This window comes from Cyprinodon variegatus, unplaced genomic scaffold (genome assembly GCF_000732505.1).
Source record: "Cyprinodon variegatus isolate N-32 unplaced genomic scaffold, C_variegatus-1.0 Scaffold1255, whole genome shotgun sequence".
Taxonomy (NCBI): Eukaryota; Metazoa; Chordata; class Actinopteri; order Cyprinodontiformes; family Cyprinodontidae; genus Cyprinodon; species Cyprinodon variegatus.
The window spans coordinates 164156-184762 of NW_015151708.1; the positions used below are offsets into that span (position 1 = coordinate 164156).

Sequence of the window (20607 nt, forward strand, 5' to 3'; positions counted from 1 at the left end):
AGGCATGTCCACTGCACGTTTTACTGTCCAAACACAATATTACGCTACACAGACATTTGTCTAATGATGAAATATAGACAGATGTATATATCTGGGAAAAGCCAAATAAAGGAAGAATAAAAACAACAATCATGATAACTTTGAGCTCTTGTGTACAAGAGTTATTTAAATATAGTTTCATGTGACGACATTACATCAGTTTGAATGGGATGTTAGACAGGAATCTAGAGAGGAATCCTTTTCAAGCGAGGACATAAATAAATGATGGTCTATTCAGATAAAATGATTTTAAATTAATAAGATGGAGCTTTAAAAAGGAGAACTGGAAGAAAATGTCCAAAAAATAGTTTTCTTGGTAGTAAGAAAACAGAAAACTAAACAAATCAGGTAACAGAATGTGATCAGGAATGTAGAATGTATCAGAAAAAAATAGGACAACATAAAACAATAATTCTTGGTAGAATTATGAATTTGCAGAGCTGTTAAAGAGTATCACAGGGCATTTAAACATTTAGGGGAAATGTAACCAAAGAAACCTGATTTAATTTCAAGAAGAAAAAAAAGAAACTAAGTTTCCATGCTAGTTATATGCTAATATATAATGAGACTAAAACGGATGTTAGTGTGGACTTTAACACATGAGTTCAGTTTAGGTTTCATTAGACTGATTATATATACACCTATACCAACTTCATTCTCCATTTAAACATTTTATATAAAATAAAGCAATAAAGCTGTTGATACTGTTTACAAAATCAGAATGATTGTATGCCTGTTTAACGGTAGAAGTTGCTTCTTAATGAGTGGGTGGGTGGCCCTGAAAAGGGCCTTTGGTTGGTGGCTGGAAGCGGAGCAGTTTAACCTCCGAAGCCGTACAGGGTGCGGCCCTGCCTCTTCAGAGCGTACACCACATCCATGGCGGTGACGGTCTTCCTCTTGGCGTGCTCGGTGTAGGTGACGGCATCGCAGATAACGTTCTCCAAGAAGACCTTCAACACACCGCGGGTCTCCTCGTAGATCAGACCGGAGATGCGCTTGACTCCTCCACGGTGAGCCAGGCGGCGGATAGCAGGCTTGGTGATTCCCTGGATGTTATCACGGAGGACTTTACGGTGACGCTTAGCGCCTCCTTTGCCGAGTCCTTTACCTCCCTTTCCTCTGCCGCTCATTGTGTCTTTCTCTGTGGATCACAAAGTCAGAAATGCTCAGCAGCTGCTGAGTATAAGGTATTATGTGTAAGCTGCAGACGTAGGAGGAGACATGCTGAGCACCGCCTCCAACATGTGTCTGACACACTGGGGACTGTTCCTCTCTTAAGAAAAAAGTCTGAGATTTTAACCCTGTCTCCTGGTTTTAGGCTGGGCTACTTTGTGTCTTGGTTCCTAACCAAGTCAGAGGTGTCAGTAAAGGGTGTGGCTAATGACTATTTCCCCGATCTTTCCAAGGTTCCTGAGGAGCATCGCAATTTCCGAGAGGTTTTTAAGAAGAGCAAGGCCACAGCTCTACCTCCTCACAGCCCTTATGCTTCTGGGATTTATTTGTTGCCAGGCACCATACCCCCTAGGGGTAGGCTATATTCATTATCCACCCCTGAGCCTCTCGCTAACGACAAATACATTTCTGAGTCACTAAGAGCAGGCGTTATTCGTCCTTCATCTCCGGCTGGTGCAGGCTACTTTTTTTTTTGGAAAGAAGGATGGTTCCCTCAGGCCATGTATAGATTACAGGATGCTTAATGACATTATTATAAAGAATCGCTATCCCATCACTCTGATCAAATCAGCTTTTAATTAGATTCAGGGGGCCAAAATCTTTCCCAAACAGGACCTCTGTAACTCTTATCACCTGGTTCACATCCGTGAGAGTGACAATTTGAAGACTGCCTTCAACACTACCACCAGTCATTATAAATATCTGGTCATGGCTTTTGGGCTCACCAACGCTCCCATGGTATTTCAAAATCTGGTCAATGACGTGCTCCGGGACCTAGTGGGACATTATCTTTTTTTCTATCTTGATGACATTATTATCTATTCATGGGATTTGGAATCCCATAGGTTACACGTCTGATCTCTTCTTCTACGTCTGCTTCAGAGCCAACTGTTTGTCAAAGCAGAGAAATGTGAGTTCCACGTTTGCACAATGTGTTTTCTGGGTTTTGTGGTCTCCAATGATCAGAGCTCCACGGACCCTATGACGATAAGCACAGTTAGCGACTGGCCGGTTCACGGGGATAAGAAGCAACTACAGAGGTTCCTGCGGTTTGCCAACTTTTACCTTAGATTTATCAGGAACTACAGTCCGGTGGCTGCACCCCTTCATGGTCTCACCTCCTCCAAGGTTAAGTTCTGTTAGTCTGAAAAGGCTGATCATGCTTTCCAAAGGCTAAATTCTTCGTTCACCTCTGTGCCTGTTCTCCAGATCCTGAGAGCGAATTCATTGTGGATAGGGATGCTTCTAGTTCAGTGGTTGGGGCGGTTCTCAGGCGGGAGGCTAAAGATGGGAAGATTCATCCCTGTGCCTTTTTCTCCAAGAATCTTTCAGCTGCTGGACGGAACTTTGATGTCAGGGACAGTAGAGTTGCTGGCAGTTAAGCTAGCTCTAGAGGAATGGAGATAATGGTTGGAGGGCTTCAAGATTCCTTTTCCGGTTTGGACAGACCACAAAAGCTACAAGTATCTTAAGTATGCTAAGAGATTCAGTCCTAGACAGGTGAGGTGGGCACTTTTCTTGGCCACTTTAATTTTCCTCTGTCTTACAGGCCCGGGACTAAAAATCTTAAACCCGATGCTCTGTCCAAGGTGTTTGAGGTGGATGAGGAGAGTCCCGTTGGTGCTGAGCAACCTGTGGTGCCAGAGTCTGTGAGATGTTCAATTACTGAACATCTGATTATTGATCAGGAAGACAGGCAGGCTCTCCTTAACCAATCCTCTCCTAGTGACTGCCCCAGTGATCACTCTTTTGTCCCCTTCAAACCAAGTTGAACCAGCTGGTTGTGTTTTGTGAACCCGCCTGTGGAAGCAGATGAGAAATCTACCGAGTTCTGGTATAACCAATGAGCAGCCGATCTCAATTGCTGTGATGTCGAGGAGCCACATAAGCTGCTCAACCGTGCCACACTATTCTGCGGCTGCTCCAGGAACCCAACCTGCTTTTTCACCTAGTCCTGCAGCACAAGGAAACGAAAGGGTCTATATTGCTATGAGCCAGGCAGTTTGAGGCAGGTCAGAAGGCTTACAGAAAAAACGCTGTAGGAAAGAGCCCAGAGGTAGAAATCCAGTAGGGCGGTATCCCGTTGAGGTTTTTATTGAACACAGGGAATCATGCTAGGACTTTGACAGAAAGTTTCTTCAGAAACCACCTTCATGGAGAGGACGGAGACTTGCACCACACTGCTAAGTGGTTCAGTAATGAGGTCAATATTTTGCTTGAACCAGGGACCACTCCACTTTGGATTGAATTGATTATTGCTCCTTAGGCTATAGTGATATTGTCCAAAAATAAATATTAAAATAATAATATTTACTGTTAGAGAAATACATTTTTCACCACAACATGTCTGTCTGTCCCTGAAGTCCAGGCTTGTCATCCTTAGTCAATGTGTTGAGGGGGACTTCTTTAAGGTAAAGTTCCAATGTGACACTAAAACCCCTCCACCATGATAAGGTGGCAGCCCAGGGAAAGGAACAAAATCATAAAAAATTTGAAATTAAGAGCTGATAGATGAATTAAATCTGCAGATTTATTTTCTGATACAGAAATAGAATTATTTGTAAAATTATCTCATTCCCGTTTCAATTTGTTTTTCAATATTTCTGTTTTAGAACCATTGACATTTGTTAAAGATATTGACTCAGAACCCATTGATATAAAAAAGCATGTTTACTTCTCTCTCTATAGACTTGTTAGAAGTCTAGAAGAATAGTGTGTAGCATGTTTGTACTGCAAGATTTTATTAGAAGAAAAAGAAGAGATATTTTTATGCGAGGTAAGTGCTCACCTAAATCTGACTTTTCCCTTCTTAAATACCAAGATAAATAAATGTATCATATAAATTTAGGGTGATTTTCTTTTTCTTATTCCAATATTATCTGTCTCTTACAGAGGCATGTTTCTATTGTGTCTCTCGCTGGCACTTAAGACTTAGTGGAATGTCTAAAGAGCAATTTGCTGATTGTGAACTCTGTGTAGTATTTACTGTGGAGTACATTCAGACTAGCTTTGTTGTCTCTTTTTTTAAAACTATGAATAACATGTAAATTTAAACTAAGAACTAAAATATTGTCAGGATATGGTAAAAAAGTGACAGAAATTCACTTTGCTCTTAGAGAAATATTTAATTTGTTGAATCAAAACAACAGAGTCTCATGATCTTGGCGTTGATGGTTCGGTTTTTTCCTTTGCTCATTGCTCCCCTCTCTAATTGGTTCTGCGGCTGATTAACGGCGATCATTTCCACCTGGTTCCTCTTTTATTTATGTTGTGTGCTTTCCTCCCATCAATGCCAGGTTATTCGAGAGTTTTGGCGAGACTAATTCTAGCATTCTTTAGTCTGTTCTGTTTTCCTGATTGTGACCCGTTTCTGCCCTGTGGATTCCGAGTTTTGCCTTGCCCCTGCGAGATCCTGAAGTGTTTAAGGGGGATCCTGCAGAGATTTAAGGGGGAAATGCAGAGATTTCCTGACTAGGTGCGAGATTCATTTTGAGTTACAGCCCTCCGCTTTTCCTTCTGATCATGCTAAGGTGGCCTATGTAATCTCTCTGTTAGCAGGCAAAGCTAAATTATGGGCAACGTCAAAGTGTGGCTGAACAATCCTGATCTCTGTAGCTCTTACAATGATTTTTCTGTGGAACTAATCCGAATTTTTTGCCCAGTTATTCCTAGTAGGAAAGCCTCCTGGGGATTTTGACACTCAGGCAAGGAGATCGGTCCGTGTTGGAATATAATACTGACTTCCACCTGCTGTCTGCGGACTGTTCCTGGAATGAGGATGCCCTCATGGATTTTTTTTTCTTTGGCCTTCGTGAAAGTATCAAGGATGAGCCGACCCGCGACTACCCCCGGACTCTGAAGCAACTGGAACCAGATTGACCTTCGCCTCACAGAGGGTGGCAGGGAAAGGAGGGCACTGACGACGGCCTTTCCTCAACCTGCTCTTCACTCCTCCCCCTATGCACCTACGTCGGCCCCTGGTCCGGCTCGGTTGCCGGAGCCCGAACCGATGCAGCTGTGACGCACATGCCTTTCCAAGGAGGAGAGGGCTTGACGCATCAGCTTTCATCTCTGTCTCTACTGTGGCAGTTATGGACATTTTCACAGGCCTTGTCCTTCAAAGGGTAAAACTAAGCTGTGACGCACCAAACTCTCTGCCTCCCCAGCTCTCCTGTTACCTAAGACTGGTGTGGTTACTTCCAGAACCCCAGATCCTCCAGTAACCTCGGCCCAGCGCCCCCGGACCCTGATCCGGATTATTTTTCTCCCCCTTCTTCTGAGTGTGGTTTGGTGTATGTTTTATTTTTTTTTATGGGGATAGGGGAGACCTTTTTCCCTTCTGTTCACCTCCACCCACCAAATTCAGAGAGGGGGGGGCTGCCTTCACAGTCAGCCATCTCCTCAGGTCTAGGAGGACGGGCAAGGGGCTCCCGTAGACTGGGAGGCTTATGGACCTAAGGAGAGGTCCTGGATTCCGGCCCAGTTGATCTGGGAGGAGGACTTCCACGATGTTCATCCTGATCAGCCCGTTTGGGTGTCTAGAATCCGCCCTTGAAGGGGGGGTTCTGTCATGATGTTGGCGCTGATGGTTTGTTTTTTTCCTTTGCTTGTTGCTCCCCTGTCTAATTGGTCCTGCGGCTAATTAACAGCAATCATTTCCACCTGGTTCCTCTGCTTTTTATGTTGTGTGCTTTCCTCCCAATAGCGCCAGGTTATTTGAGAGTTTTGGTGAGACTATCTCTAGCATTCTTTAATCTGTTCTGTTTTCCTGATTGTGACCTGTTTCTGCCCTGTGGATCTCGAGTTTTGCCTTGCCCCTGTCTGCTCTGTTTGTCAGTTCTGTTTTGGATTTATTCCTGGATTCTACTGGCTTCTTAACTTGGAGATGTCTTCTGTCTCCGGCTTTGGATATCCCCTTAGGACTCGGTTGCTGATCGGCGTTGGCTGGCGCCTGCTCCGCTCGCTCTCTAGGGACTCTGGGGGCGACGCCCGCCGCAACTGCTGCCTAACTTCCCATCTGGATACATCTGTGTTCTCCCTGAAGTGACTGAACTTTGAATCAGGTCAGTGACTTTGCTACAAGTTGTGATCAGCTCCGCATCAAGTCACTGACCTGTATTCTCCTATCTCTGCAGAGATCCAGCCCGCAGCTGACGAGCAGCCCCGTAAACCTGTTTGTTTTAATAAACGCTTTGAACTTTCCCACTGCCTGTCTCGCCTCGAATTCTGGGTCCAACATTCTGAGATAATTACACAGAGGTTCCATAATATGGCTCCATGTAAGAACTATCATTACCTGGGGAAGAAGGGGTTAAATGTAACATTAGCAGACTGGCCTGTCAGTCTTGGTTGTGGTTGTTTTAAGAAAAGGGACCTGCCTATGTTGCCTACAGACTTTGCAAAGCTATTCAAAGTTCCATATACATAGTTTTGCATGTACAAGATTGTACAAGACTGGGTACAACATCAGCACTTTCTACCGCAGTCCTCAGCGCAGCATCATGATGGAGAAGATCTTGTTTGGACTCTTGTTTTTTCTAGGTAAGTGATATCATGTTTATGCTGGTATTGAAACCTTTGTAGCAAAGCGTCAAAGAATGATGAAAAATAAGATTTTTAAATCTATCTTCCAGACTGGGTGGTCCTTTCCACCTGCCTCCATTATCAGTACTATTTTGTTGATCAATCATTGAACTGGACTGAAGCTCAGACCTACTGCAGAAAGAAGCACACAGACCTGGCCACTATCCTAAACCCTGAGGAACAAAACCAACTTAATAACACTCTTACATCTGCTGGACACAGCTCAGATGTCTGGATTGGTATGTTCAGTGAAATCAACTGGAAATGGTCTGATGGTTACACTGGGAGTGGAGCTGATTACAGACACTGGACATCAAATCAGCCATATATTACTAACCCTGATGAGTATTGCGTAGGATTAAATCACAACAGGGGATGGGCTGATTATATCTGCACAGGGAAGCACCACTTTATGTGCTACAAAGGTAACAATATGAATGCAGACACACAATTATTTTAAGCATTATTATAAAACATAAAGTTTTTACTGCACTTCTTCCTACATTGTTGTCATCAACAGGTTCAAACTTAGATCCTGACTTTGTTTATGTGAATACAGCAATGACCTGGTCTGATGCTCAGATGTACTGCAGAGAGAACTTTCTGGACCTGGCCACCATAAAAAATGACGTAGAGAACCAGCAGGTCCAGAGCCTGACAAATGAATTAACATGGATTGGTCTATATAGAGAGCCAAATCTTCTTTGGTCTGATGGGAGCAGCGTCCTCTTTAGAAATATTGATTCCATCAATATGATGATTGGCTCAAAGACAATCATATGTGGAGCTGCAGCTACTGGGAGATCAGGAAGATGGAAGGGTTTGCCCTGTGAAACAAGATTGCCATTTGTCTGTTATGGTCTTCCTGGTGAGTGTTTTTTTTTAATCAAAAGGAGAAAATAAGAAGCTGCATTACATGGGAATCAACCGTGTCTTATTAGGTGTACTTTCTATACTGATATCTGGAACTATGTTTGAATGCTTTGCTGATCTCTAGTTTCTTATTTCACTCTTCGTTCATCGTATTCCAGCTTTTACTGGCAAAAAAAAGTTTCCATCTGGAGGAAGAATATATGTACTTCTCCAATATAAGTTACCCAGGTTAAGACTGTAATGTTTTCACAATGTATTACCTCATGGTTTATCTCTGTGTTGCTGAACTCAACCCAAAGAATCTGGAAAGGCTCTTCATGCAGGCCCACCACTTGCAGACAGGAATGTTAAGATCAGCTGCCATTTAATCTGGGTGGCACTGGAAGGCAGGAGTCTTGGTCTGCTAATTTCTGGAAGCCAAACCTGCCTTTGATGTAAATAAATTTAACAAATTAAAGCGACAAAAGAAGAAAACAACTCAAATTCATTCAACATTTATAAATTATTTTGATTGAGATAGAGCACCTCTTTATTTGCAAGAGGCCTCAGGAACTGAGATACCTTCTTGTTAAGACATTTTTATCATGGGTTTTTCAGAATAGATTGGAACAGCCCTAAATAGAGTTATTAATTTTAAACTTACACTATAAAGTGTTAAATTATGCACTACTTATTCCTTTTAACATATAAGAACATGTCTCTAAAAAGAACACTCAAGCTATTCATGATTTCCTTTATTTTAATTCAGTAATGAAAAAACAGGTGGTGAGGCTCAGGTTTCATGCAGATGGCTCTGTGGATTTGAATGACCCTGTTTTAAGAGGAAAGATCCTGAAAAAGGCAAGTCTGAAGTCAATACTGTGCACCTGATCTCAAATTTATATAGAGATAATAAAGAGTCTACATTTTTTATGCCTTCCAATTTTATCTTGCAGCTCCAGAAAAAACTGCAGGAGAACGGAGTGAGTGGAGTTACCCTGAAGTGGAGATAACAGCCTGATGGGAAAGTCTTCAAATCAGAAGAAAAAGGAGAAGAAAGAATTTCAAACCAAGAAATATGAAACCTAAACTACTTTTTATTATTCAGTAATATAGTGATTGCTAATAACCTGGTTGCTACGATTCTAATCCATTATTGTAATGATGTGAATGCTTTCTAAACGATGTGAACACAATATGTTCTTCATCAGTAAATGTAATGTTTTTTAATTAAATGGTGGTGGTTTTAAGTGTAATATGTATAATAGTATATATAGTATACATTTTTGATCCCATTTAATTTTAATTTAGAGGTGTTTGTGTTTTGCTTTTCAGTTATTTGTTTTTTTATTATAGTATTTTAATTAGTAATGGGCATATATCATTTTTATTCTAGATTAATCTCACTGTAATCTTGGAATTAATCAAGATTAATCTAGATTAAAATGTCTCATATGAATTCTGCTAAAGGGCTTCAGGAACTAGAATCAGAATTAATTTATTAATCCCTTAAGAGAAAGTCTCCTGCGGTTTACAGAAGAGAGAAAAATAAGATTGAAAGTACAATTAAGATATAAAAATAGAATAAGGTAAGGAGGATTAGTGTGTGCTACCTAAATAATAATTAAAAGTAATTCTGGTGGGGCATTAGACCAGGGGCTCATTAAGAAACCTTTTCTATTATAACTGGCGATGAAAATAAATAATATTCAATAAGATGTGTTTGTGTTTAATAAGTGTTTATTTAGATAAACCTGAATTCTGAAGTGTAGGCCTACATGGTAGGTCATGATGAAGTGTTTACAGTCTGTAGCTTTGTGTCAGTCAGTCCAAGCTCTATTTCTTCTCTTTCCATAAGTCACTCATTGTAAAGTCCTGTGAGCCTGGAGTAGCCGCAAGGCCTGCTGTCTAATGTCAAAATGGTGAAAATAATCACTATTTTATACTAGTTTTGTTTTAAAGAGGGTTGTTTATGTTGGTAGTCTGTTCATGCTAAGCTAACATAATGTTCTGGCGGTTGTAGTAGTAAGCTGGTGAAGATTCTCATTCATCCAGGTCATAGTCATTCCAAAAAAGTAAAAAAATTAATCCACTGGACTTTGTTTCCAAGTTTGAAGACGTTTCATTTCCAATTGTTGTGCCATATGCCATGAACCTGCTTTTTGGACATTGGGAACCAGTGTCCATATTTCATCTTGACATGATGACCAGAGAAGGAAACGCAGCTTTGGTGAATGAAAAGCTATTAGATTTCTCCAACCCCCCCTTTTAAGCCAGGCCTCCACAGGACCTCCCACAGAGGTGTGACTTGCCAGCCCCCTCTCTGTGAGAACAGAACAAAACCACAGAGGACCCAGGATCTCTTTTTGCCTCCTCTCCCTTGCCCATGAAGCTGGGGTCTGCTGGGGTCTCCTTCCACCACAGTGGAGATCCAAGGCCCAGGGGAAATCCAGATCTCCAGAATCCTCAAAGATAAGTCATCATGGACCTTTCAGAACCAAACTGCTGCAAAACAGACGTTTTGCAACACATTTCTCTTGAGGTGGTAGTGAGTGTTATATTCTGCCTTTAATAAACTCAAACAGACTACAGAATATACCTTTCTAGCCCCACAGGGCTGTCGATTTATTAACACGGAACCGGAGTCACAAACATGAGTGTCCTCCCTGGCTAAGTCCCAGGTGTAACATACAAAAGGGTCAGTGCGGAAAACAGTTCCCATTGATACAGTAACAGGCTACTCCTTCCTCCTTACTCCATGTATAGTACATGACGCAGGATGCACGGTTAGGCTAAGACTTGGCCTGATCCAAAAAATGCTCGCATGACTGGAGAATCGGCTTAAAAAGGGTAAAAAAACTCTTAATAGTCTTTATCAGTCTGAGCGTGTTAAAGTTCTGCTCTACAGATCATGGCCATGGGAAGTGGGTTTGCTGGGGGTGCTGCGGCACCCACTATTGGGAAGAGGGATATTTTTTTTTTTTTATGTATTAAAAATACTTTGCACAATTTATAAATTTCTTATGAATATTTTGGGAAATAATTTTGACTTTTTTAAAATTTTACTATTGCGTGTATTTGAATTTGAATTTAATTATGTTAAGGGCCTGATCAACAGAAGTTCATAGGAGTTATGTTGTCATGGCAACATCAACCCAAACTAGTGGTATCCAGTTTGCCAATTGTCCACTCATTAGAGACTTTATGTCCATGAGCCAAAGCGCCCCTCAACATTTTGACACCTGTGACCAGAGGACTCACCTGTAGCTCAAAGTATAAGGATAGTGCCACCGTGCACTTTCATATCTATTTGTGTAGTTTAATGTAACCATAGTATTTTAGAGTGTTATTTTGATCTTGGGTTGTTTGTGTAATGACTATGGAGAACTTCAATAATGTTTAAATACTATAATAATATAAGTATTTCCTTGTGGTTTGTGTAAAAGGATTTTGGAGCTAATAGAGTCAAGTGTGACACAAACACAGTGACTCAGGTTTATGCCAGCTGACCAAATCTATGTTATAGTTTTATTGTGAAGTTTACTTAATAGCACGTATATTCACCTCAGAACTGAGGATGTCTGTGTCTTACAGACTCTGGTTGCGTGCACTGAAATGTATAAGACAATAACGTAATGAATCTCAGTCTGTTTACATATTTATTTTTACTGTATTTTCAATAGGCCTATAGGCTCATAGGTGTCCAAAAAAACGAAACAAAATTCACAGCGCCCCCTGTTCAAAAGTACTTCCAGCGGCCCTCCTTGCAGGTGAAACTAACAAAGGGAAAATCTTTTTTCAGTGATTAAATAGCAAAAATATGAAATTAAAAGAAATCTATATTTTCCGACCACAGACCTCAAACATCTTCAATCGTTTCGTCCTTTTAATGTTGATGCTATTTTAATCAGTGATATTCTACCATATCTCTGAGCCCCCTTCAAGATTGTCAACTAGGTGTTCAAGCTTTCAATTTCTCTTGTGTTAATTGTCTTTTGTTTTTGCCTTTTACACTTTTACACCTGCTTTCGGTTACCACATTGATTTACATAGTAACTAATGTTCAACATTGAAATTAACTTGGAAGAATAACATTTATCCATAACGCATGTTTTGTGATTTCATGTTTCCCCTTCCTGCAGACTTAAGTACTACCTGTGCTTATACTTGTCTCTTCAGTTCATTGAGAGGTTGGCTCAAGTCATTGGCTGACGTTGGCCAAAGGACTATTTCAATAGAAACATCAGTAATGTATTTTACTTTCCTCTTAAGACTAAACACACTCAAGAGCCACTTAGCGCTCATCGAGCGCAACAGTCGCTTCAGGGTAATGATATAGAGCTCAGTGTCAGTTCTAAGTTCAACACAATGGAACCAAATAAGCTCACTGAGAGGAAATGTGGAAGACCAGACCAAAATCTTGAGAAAGGAAAGCATTCAAAGGAATTAATTACCACAGATAATGCGGAAGGAGCTGAAGTTAGAATCTATGAGTTAAAACGTCTAAAGTAAAATAAAATAATAAAGCCATGTTTACAGAAAACAGAAATTAAGAAACAAAACTTAGAGAAATTAACCTATATTAAAATAACATATTGAAAAAATAAAGAACCAAAACCAGCAAGACTTTACTCACAATCATATACGACCAAGAAATTATTTAAAAAAAGAACAGAAAGGTAAAAACCAAACTCACACAGCTGTAAACCATGACAAAAATATTTGTTTTCCTCATTTTTACCAACTCTAAACCCCCACCATATTTAAGGCACTCAAACTTGAAGAAGTGTTAACATACTTATTATTGTGCTAACATAATTGAGATATTTTTCACGCGTTCACAATAATTAATTTGCACAGCAGCAAACAGGGTATTAGTAAATCATATAATTCTAAATGATACAATTGTTTTATTCAACCTAGGAAGAAGCAAACAGGTTTCATATTTCTGAGTTTAAACTGGATTCTTCTCCTTTCTGAAGACTTTCCCATCAGGCTGCTCTCTCCACTTCAGGATAACTCCACTCACTCCGTTCTCCTGCAGTTTGTTCTGGAGCTATAGGATCAAATTGGAAGACACAAAAACAGAGACTTTTTCATTTTGAGATATTTCATTATTCATTTTGCAATAAAAACAATCCTGATTTCAAACTTGCCTCCATCAGGATGCTTCCTCTTAGAACACGGTCATTCAGATCCACATAGTCCTCCAAATGAAGTCCAAGCCTCACCACCTGTTTTGTAACTAATTTAAAAGAAGGGATTTTTCATTATAGTACATTTTTTTATACATTGAAATACATAAGTATAAAATACTTTCACAGGGATGTAAGTTATAAAATTAGTAATTGTTTTAAGGGCAGTTAAAATCCAGTGTCATATTCCCTTGATGTTCTTTTCTCAACAGGATGGGTGTTTGTAGTTCCTGTGGATGAAGAGCTACTCTTTTAAAATCAAATACAATTTTTTGCTCAAAGCCATAAAAACTGAATAACATGTACATGATATTTTCTTACCGTATTGTCCAGACTATAAGCACCTACTTTTTTCCAATCCCCATTTTTCCAGAGGGCGGAAGTTAGAGTTGGAAATCAAACAAGAAAGGGCTCATTTTCATTCAGCACAAGCAGGTTCTTGCAGTCAGCACAACAGAGAACAAATGTCTAGAATTCACACATTGTGACATTTATTTGTTGCATTAAAGCCAATCTAGAGACTATGTGCTGCTCCTGTAGAGCTGAAATGAAGAGCTGACGAAACCCTATCTTTCATTAGAAGCTCTTACATGTTTACAAAAAAAAAAAAAAAGCTCTTACTGCCGCAAGCCGGGAAGCTAATGGACATTAGCATTCTTGTTTTTTTCTACATTATGGGTGATATGTAGAGCTCCCCTTATGGGTTTGGAGGGGGGCAGTTCAGTAGATATCTACGGATTATAGCCATGTTTGGCTTATGTGTGTACGTTTTAAGTTTAGAGAAAAAAAACTTTGTTGAGAGGTGTGATCTAAATTCCAGAAATTATGGTAATAAAAAAATGGTCCTTTCCTCTTCTTTTGTTTTTACTGTTTGAATTTGTTCCCTTCAAGGGCAGGTTAGGATTCCAGGAATTAGCAGACCCAGACTGCTGCCTTCAACTGCCACCCAGATTCAATGACGGCGGATATTGAAGTTTCTCACTGCAGCGGTGAGCCCAATTGGCAGGCCTCTGTACGTAGTTTCTTTAGGTTTAGAGATAGACCACCAGCTATTGTAATGTGAAAACATTACAGTCTTAACCTAGTTAATCTATGTTAGATAAGTGTATTGATTCTAACTTTGAAAAACTCCAGTTGGAAACTTTCCATTCCTGTCAATAAAATTTGTAATAACAAGAACAAGAAGTAAAAAAATGAGAAGTAAATTATAAATCACTAGTAAGTCAAGTTTAGACAGCAACTCAGTCTGGAAAGATACATTTCTGCCAAAAAGAGAACAAAAAAATTATACTCATCAGGACATGCCTGATACTTATTAAAAGCAGCTTCTTATATTCACTCTTTAATTTTAAAACACACTCACCAGGAGGACCGTTGCAGACAAATGGTAATCTTGTTTCACAGGACAACATTTTCCATTTTCCTGATCTCCCAGTAGATGTAGCACCACATATGACTCTCATTGAGCCAATAAAAATACCACTGGTATCCCAGCTGGTAAAGAGGACACTGCTCCCATTAGACCATTGAAGATTTGGCTCTCTATATAGACCAATCCATGGATAATGACCATAAGGTATCAGGCTCTGGACTTGCTGGTACTCTGTGTCATTTCTTATACTAGCCATGTCAACAAAATTTTCTCTGCAGTATGTCTGTGCATTGGACCAGGGCATTGTTGTACTCACATAAACAAATTCAGGATCCAAGTGTGAGCCTGTTGGTAACGAAAATGTAGGATAATGTTAAGCAGAGATTCTATGTTTTATAATAATGATTTAAAGAATGGTGAGTCATAATTCCTATTTCTACCTTTGTAACATAAAAAGTGGCGATGATCTGTGCAGGTAGCATCAAACCATCCCCCATGGTAATGTGATCCTACACATACGTCATTAACATAATACCATGATGGTTGACTCAAATGCCAGTTTCTGTAGTCAGCTCCACTCCCAGTGTAACCATCAGACCATTTCCAGTCGATTTTACTGAACAGACCAATCCAGACGTCAGAGCTGTGTCCAGCAGATGTAAGCGTTGCAATTAGTTGGTTCTGTTGCTCAGAGTTTAGGATGGTGGCCAGGTCTGTGTGCCTCTGCCTGCAGTAGGTCTGAGCTTCAGTCCAATTTAACAATTTATTAACAAAATAGTATTGAGGAAGGAGGCAGGTGGAGAGGACAACCCAGTCTGGAAGATAGATTTTAAAAATATCATTTTTCATCATTCAGTGATGCTTTCCCTAAAAGGTTTAAGTACCACCAGATTTAAATGCTGGCTAAGATTCTCAGTCATCCAGGTCATAGTCATTCCAAAAAAAGAAAAGTTTGGAAACAAAAACAAAGAGAAAAAGCGCATTATTTTGAGGGGCAGAATGTTCACATTTTTGACAGAGGTGGTTTGAGAGGGGCTTAAAGGAAGCCATCTATGTTAAGAAAGAAAAGATAACCTTAAACAGAGGGGGTGGACGCTCTCTAAAACCTACAATGCAGCAATTGAGTTAATCACTTCACACTACCATCGCAAACCCACCCCCGTACAGGAGAGTGGAGGCCCTTGACTTTTTAGCCAGGCCAGCAATTCCCTTTAATGACCCCCCCCCTACCCCTTTCAGAGACTTAGACAGGTATGGGGAATTGCAGTTTAACAAAAGAAGCCAAACGACCCCCATTCCAAAGGGGTGGACCCCTTTATCCGTTTCAATTTGTATGTTTTCAAAACCAAAACAAGGTTTTGATAGGCTACTGTATAAAGCCTCGAACTCAACGCTATTCCCAACATTTTGAATTGAAAAAGCTTCCTGGATGGGAAACAAAACGTCTTCAAACTTGGAAGCAAATTACAGTGGATTGTTTTTAATTTTCTTTTTTGGAATCACCAGATATAAACTCAAAGTCACTCACCTAGAAGAAACACGAGTCCCAGCAAGATCTTCTCCATCATGATGCTAAGCTGAGGACTGCAGTCGAAAGTGCTGATGCTATAATCAGTCTCTAAAAGGCTTTCTGTTTTATACAAGGGAAATTATCTATTCTCTTCAACATGCAAAGCTGGTTGCCATGACAACCTGTAGGAAAATGATGTCTATAAAACACTGAGCAGCTTTGCAAAGTCTGTAGGCTACACAAACAAGTATTTCTCCTTAAAAAGAAGTATTACAACGAATGACACATCCAGCTGCTAATGTTACACTGAACCCCTTCTTTTCCAGGTTAGTTCTTCAAAACATGTGGCAATAAAATGGACCGTCTGGTGTTTTGGTTTTGGTCATCAAATATTGTCAAAAATTATTTTTAGAGAAAAGTATTATTTTTTTATTTTTTTTCCATAACATAACAACATTTGGGTTCTTAGTTGATTTATTTATACTAATTTGCTCTAGTACAATACAAATTCAGTCTTTAAACAGCTTGCAGTAAATATTCTATACCAGGGATCAGAAGCTGTACATGGTTGTTAAAAATAAATATTATAATAAAGGATCAAGTAAATATGCTCAGGTTGCATATGGAATCTGCAATAGACTGTGAGGTAGTTATTCATTATTCTAAGAAAGGTGGACTTTTTTGAAAGAAGGCATTTGCATTGGAAACACTGAAGAGCTGAGTGAAAGCACACCTTTGTTATGAGAGGACACTAACATTTGCTTGCACATTGTGCCATTGTGTCACACGTTTTGCATCTAAAGCCTTAAGGCTTTTGTAAAATTTAAAAGCTTATTTGGTAGCCCCATATTCTGTCTTCATTACAGTTAAAGTTTCATTTGCAGGTCTACACTGAATAATGATAGAATCATAGAAAGAAATGTTTGAGAGACTTAATTTAAAGAAACAAGTATTTAACAAATGTGATGTCTTGTGTGCCAAATGGGAAAAAAAAATTAACTAACAGCTGCCATCATCTCATACATTTCACTCAGAGATGTTTTAACATATCATAGTGTCTTGCCACTATATAAAATTTCTCATAAACACGTGCACGTTCTCAGCCAATCAGGTTCTTAATAAACTTCTTAGGCTCCCTCCCCTTTTTCCTGTAACTGGAGACACAATCTGATGATGATAGATTGACCTATTCCCCATGGATTGTCTTCAGTGCATGAGTACAAGAATGATTTTATTTATTCGGAATACATGACTTTTGGCAGAAGTAGTTCCTTTATTAACAGATGCCAGATGTTTATTTTTAAGCTAAGCAAAATAAATCACCAGCAACAAAACTGCAAACTTTATAACACTATAGTAGTATCTTGTCAGCAGCTCAACCAAGTAGCAAAAAAAAAAAAATAATAACATTGATTGGAGAAGATGCCTCATTCCTGTGCAGAATAGAATAGCATACCATAGAAAATCCCTTTATTGTCCCACAATGGGGAAATTCTTGGGTTTACAGAAGCAAAATATTATAGAAAAAATGGTCACACAAATGTGGACCTTGGAAAAATATCTAAGAATAACATAACTTTTAAAAGTTAAGAGATAAACAATAAAATACAGTAGTATAAAGTGTTTTAATAATATGAATACTGTGCACCTGGAGAATAAATAACCAATATCCAGATATGGACGTTTTTACAGTAATGGATATTTGAAAATAGCAGCAACATCAGAGATGTACAAAATGACAGCAGCATGTAATTTAACTCGCTAAGGTAGAAACTTACAAAATCAGCATGAATGTAAAAACTTATTAAGGTTTTTAGAAACACTGGTGGTCATAAAGTCTTGCAGCTGCTGGGAGGAAGGATCTGTGATAATTATCCCTGGTGCATTTAGGGTGCAGCAGTCTGTCACTGAAGGAGCTCTCCAGCTCTGCAACAGCTTCACGCATGGGGAGGGAGACAGAGATGTTTATTTAGTTAGGATCTGTTTTTTTCCCACCTGCACTGAGTCCAATCACAGAGCTGGCATTCCTGATCCGCTGATCCAGCCACTTTCTCTCAGCTTCAGATAAGCCACTGCTCCACCAGAAAACTCAATAGAAGCTGATGCCAAGTCATAGAAGGTCTTAAGGAGCGCCCCCTGCACTCCAAAAAGACCTCCCTTTCCTTAGCAGGAAGAGTCTCCTCTCACCTTACTTATACAGAGCCTCAGTGTTGTCTAGTCTAGTCTAGTTTGTCATTTAGATGAACACCAAGGTGCTAAGAAGAGTCCACTTTCTCAATGTCCGTTCCCTGGATGTTTACTGGTGTCACTGGGGTGGAATCCCCCACTAGCTCCTTGGTTTTGTCTGATTCTAAGTTATAACATTTTGACTGCCAAGTAAAACATGGTAACTTGTTATGCTAGATGAAAATACACTGTAAGTCAAACACTAGTTAAGAAGTTTATGTTTTCTAAGTGTCTTCAACAAACGTGTTGTTTTAAACAAAACCTATAACGGTGTAGCAAATAAAAAGGCTGACTTTAACAGGGTTGGATAAATGATAACAGTTAATCGAGTTAGATTTTAGTTTAGTTCTTTGAACAAACAAGAGCAAAGGAAACAAAACACTAGATATGTAATTTGTAAGAATGGGGTTTAAACTACATCACAATTAAACTGATATGTTTGACGAATTTAAAATTCCTGGGATTGAATCCGGCGGGTCTGGAACAAACTTTTGGCCTTTTGAGCAGAGAAAGGCCCACCTGGTACTGATGAAAGGACGGTAAATAACATAAACCTAGAGATCTGGACAGAGAAGAATGGAAGTAAAACATGATACTTGGTGAATGAGTAATGAATGAGTAAATGTTTATTTGTCTGAATGGGACTTAAGGATATTTCTAACAAACATTTAAGTGTGCTCATCTCATCATCCATCTCTCTGTGCTTTTTATTCAACCTCTATACCGTATCTCTCTCTAAAATGCTGCTCTACTGGGGAGTGTGGATAAGCCTGGTTAGGCATACATGCAGTGAAATAAAATTATTGAGGTAATAAAGGGCTCCTAGACAACAAGATGACGAAAAATGGCTACTTAATACATATACATTATGAAGTATATCATTTGTCCCGAAAGATATCTTCACAGGAAAGAATCGGAAAGAGAAAGTTTCTGTTGTATCCTAGGTGCTGGATTCAGAATCCAGACAACCAAGCCTGGAGATAGGAGCAAATGACAGTTTATTTGATTCTCAGATGAACAAGGAAAGTTGTTAGCTTCTCCTGAAGCAGGGAAGGTTAAGAAGGAAGCCAAGCTTACTGGAGCAGCAGCTGGAGATGATGGAGTTGGGTGGTGTGGCTTGGTAGCAGGATACCGGAGTGGAGTTTGATCCTAGTGATTATGTGATGAGATGAGCCGAGGATTCAAGGCATGTGTCGAGTAATGGAGGGGGTGTTTACCCAAAGCAAGTGTCTGGGGTTTATTCATTTAGGGGAGGGGCCAAAATTGATGATGTGTGAAGCCTTACTACCGTGACACCATACGACCGCTTCAGAAAGTGGTTCAGAAAGCGCAAGAACCCTACAGGCATTTAAAGAGCCTCAGTACACAGTCAAGATGTAAGAGTTTGTGGGAGAGCTGCTGTCAGTTGTATAGACTTTGGATAGATTCTAAGAATAAATTGGTCAGAAAAACATCTTGTTGGTTAAAACTATTTTAGGTAAACTAAACAATGTAATAATCAAAATCGGAGCAAACCACTGGTTACAGTTGTAACTTTAGTGTTAAGTACTGTTGCTGTCTCTTGCACATTATCAATGTTGGTGGCATCAGCTGTAAGGCATTGACTTTCACCCCTGAGATAAATGGTTTGAGACCCACCTTAGACTTTTAAGTATTTTGGCAAATGTGACTAATTTGTATTGGTTTGCCCTTGTAAAAATATAGATTGGGTAAAAACACTGCCAAATTAGATTGGCTGGTTTAGGCGAAAGATTTTTTGAACACATAACCTCCAACACGATTAAAACCAAAAACCATGAAACACATTTCCTTTTGCTCACCATTGCCTAATTTTCACAAGCACTTTCACTGTCTGCTTGAGCTTATTTCACCAAAATGTGTACTTAAAACTGTACTGTGTAAAACTGTGTAAAATGATTGTTCTCTTCTAAGACATTTTACAAACAAACAAAAAAACACTTACAAATGATCTTTCTATACACGGCAATCATTAACAATATCAAAGGAACTTAAATGGGAAAAACAAAATGCAAAAAATCACAGATTTTATTACAAACTGTAGTTATGTACTCCACCAGTAGGTGGGAACATGTTCACATGAAGCTTCATGAACTATGGGGATTGTTGAAGCAATTTGGCAAAACAGTTCAAATGCCTCATGAGGCTTCATCTCACCAGCACTACATCCCAGGTAAACAGAGCACAGGCTAGGTCGCTGTAAAAAAATCCCCCAAAAGAGATTATTTCCACAAAAGATGTTTTATCACATCTACAAACTAAATGGTGACCATCAGCAGTGTTGTGCCTGAACGCGTTCATTGAACGTAAGTTCATGAACTCGTTCATATTTTGGGCGAACTGAACGTACTGCATTACTACCTGATGAACATTATTGTGAACTCGTTCATTCTGGTGTCTGTGAACGGCACGCTCTCTCAGTTTAACTCCGTTCAATAGGTTGCCAAATTTCTATAGAGCCCTCCAGGCGAAACCCCGGCTAAATCACACCGTAAACAGGCCTTAATATGTAGAGGGAAAAACACCCAATCTGGCAACACCAGCTACCAGTGTCGTAGCCTACAGCCGCGTGCGTCATCAAATTAAAATGCAGCGTGGAAGCCACAGCAGCATGGAGACGACCGTGGAGGCGACATAGC

The 20607-nt window shown here is 39.7% G+C and overlaps 2 protein-coding genes and 1 long non-coding RNA gene across 3 annotated transcripts; 1 reads left to right on the forward strand and 2 right to left on the reverse strand.

The window, feature by feature from the left end:
- Window positions 1-738: 738 nt before the first annotated feature.
- On the reverse strand, window positions 739-1196 carry LOC107102434 (histone H4-like). The gene has a single exon (XM_015401753.1). The coding sequence runs from the start codon at window positions 1167-1169 to the stop codon at window positions 858-860; it is 312 nt and encodes a 103-aa protein (XP_015257239.1). The 5' UTR covers window positions 1170-1196; the 3' UTR covers window positions 739-857.
- Window positions 1197-6645: 5449 nt separating this feature from the next.
- On the forward strand, window positions 6646-9497 carry LOC107102437 (macrophage mannose receptor 1-like). Its single transcript, XM_015401755.1, has 5 exons — window positions 6646-6753; window positions 6846-7220; window positions 7355-7663; window positions 8417-8508; window positions 8604-9497. The coding sequence occupies exons 1-5, from the start codon at window positions 6714-6716 to the stop codon at window positions 8658-8660; spliced, it is 873 nt and encodes a 290-aa protein (XP_015257241.1). The 5' UTR covers window positions 6646-6713; the 3' UTR covers window positions 8661-9497.
- Window positions 9498-12784: 3287 nt separating this feature from the next.
- On the reverse strand, window positions 12785-15811 carry LOC107102436. Its single transcript, XR_001482127.1, has 4 exons — window positions 15743-15811; window positions 14655-15029; window positions 14206-14559; window positions 12785-12892 (listed from the first exon to the last, which is right to left on the reverse strand). It is a non-coding gene; the product is annotated as an uncharacterized LOC107102436 (long non-coding RNA).
- Between the last annotated feature and the right edge of the window lie 4796 nt (window positions 15812-20607).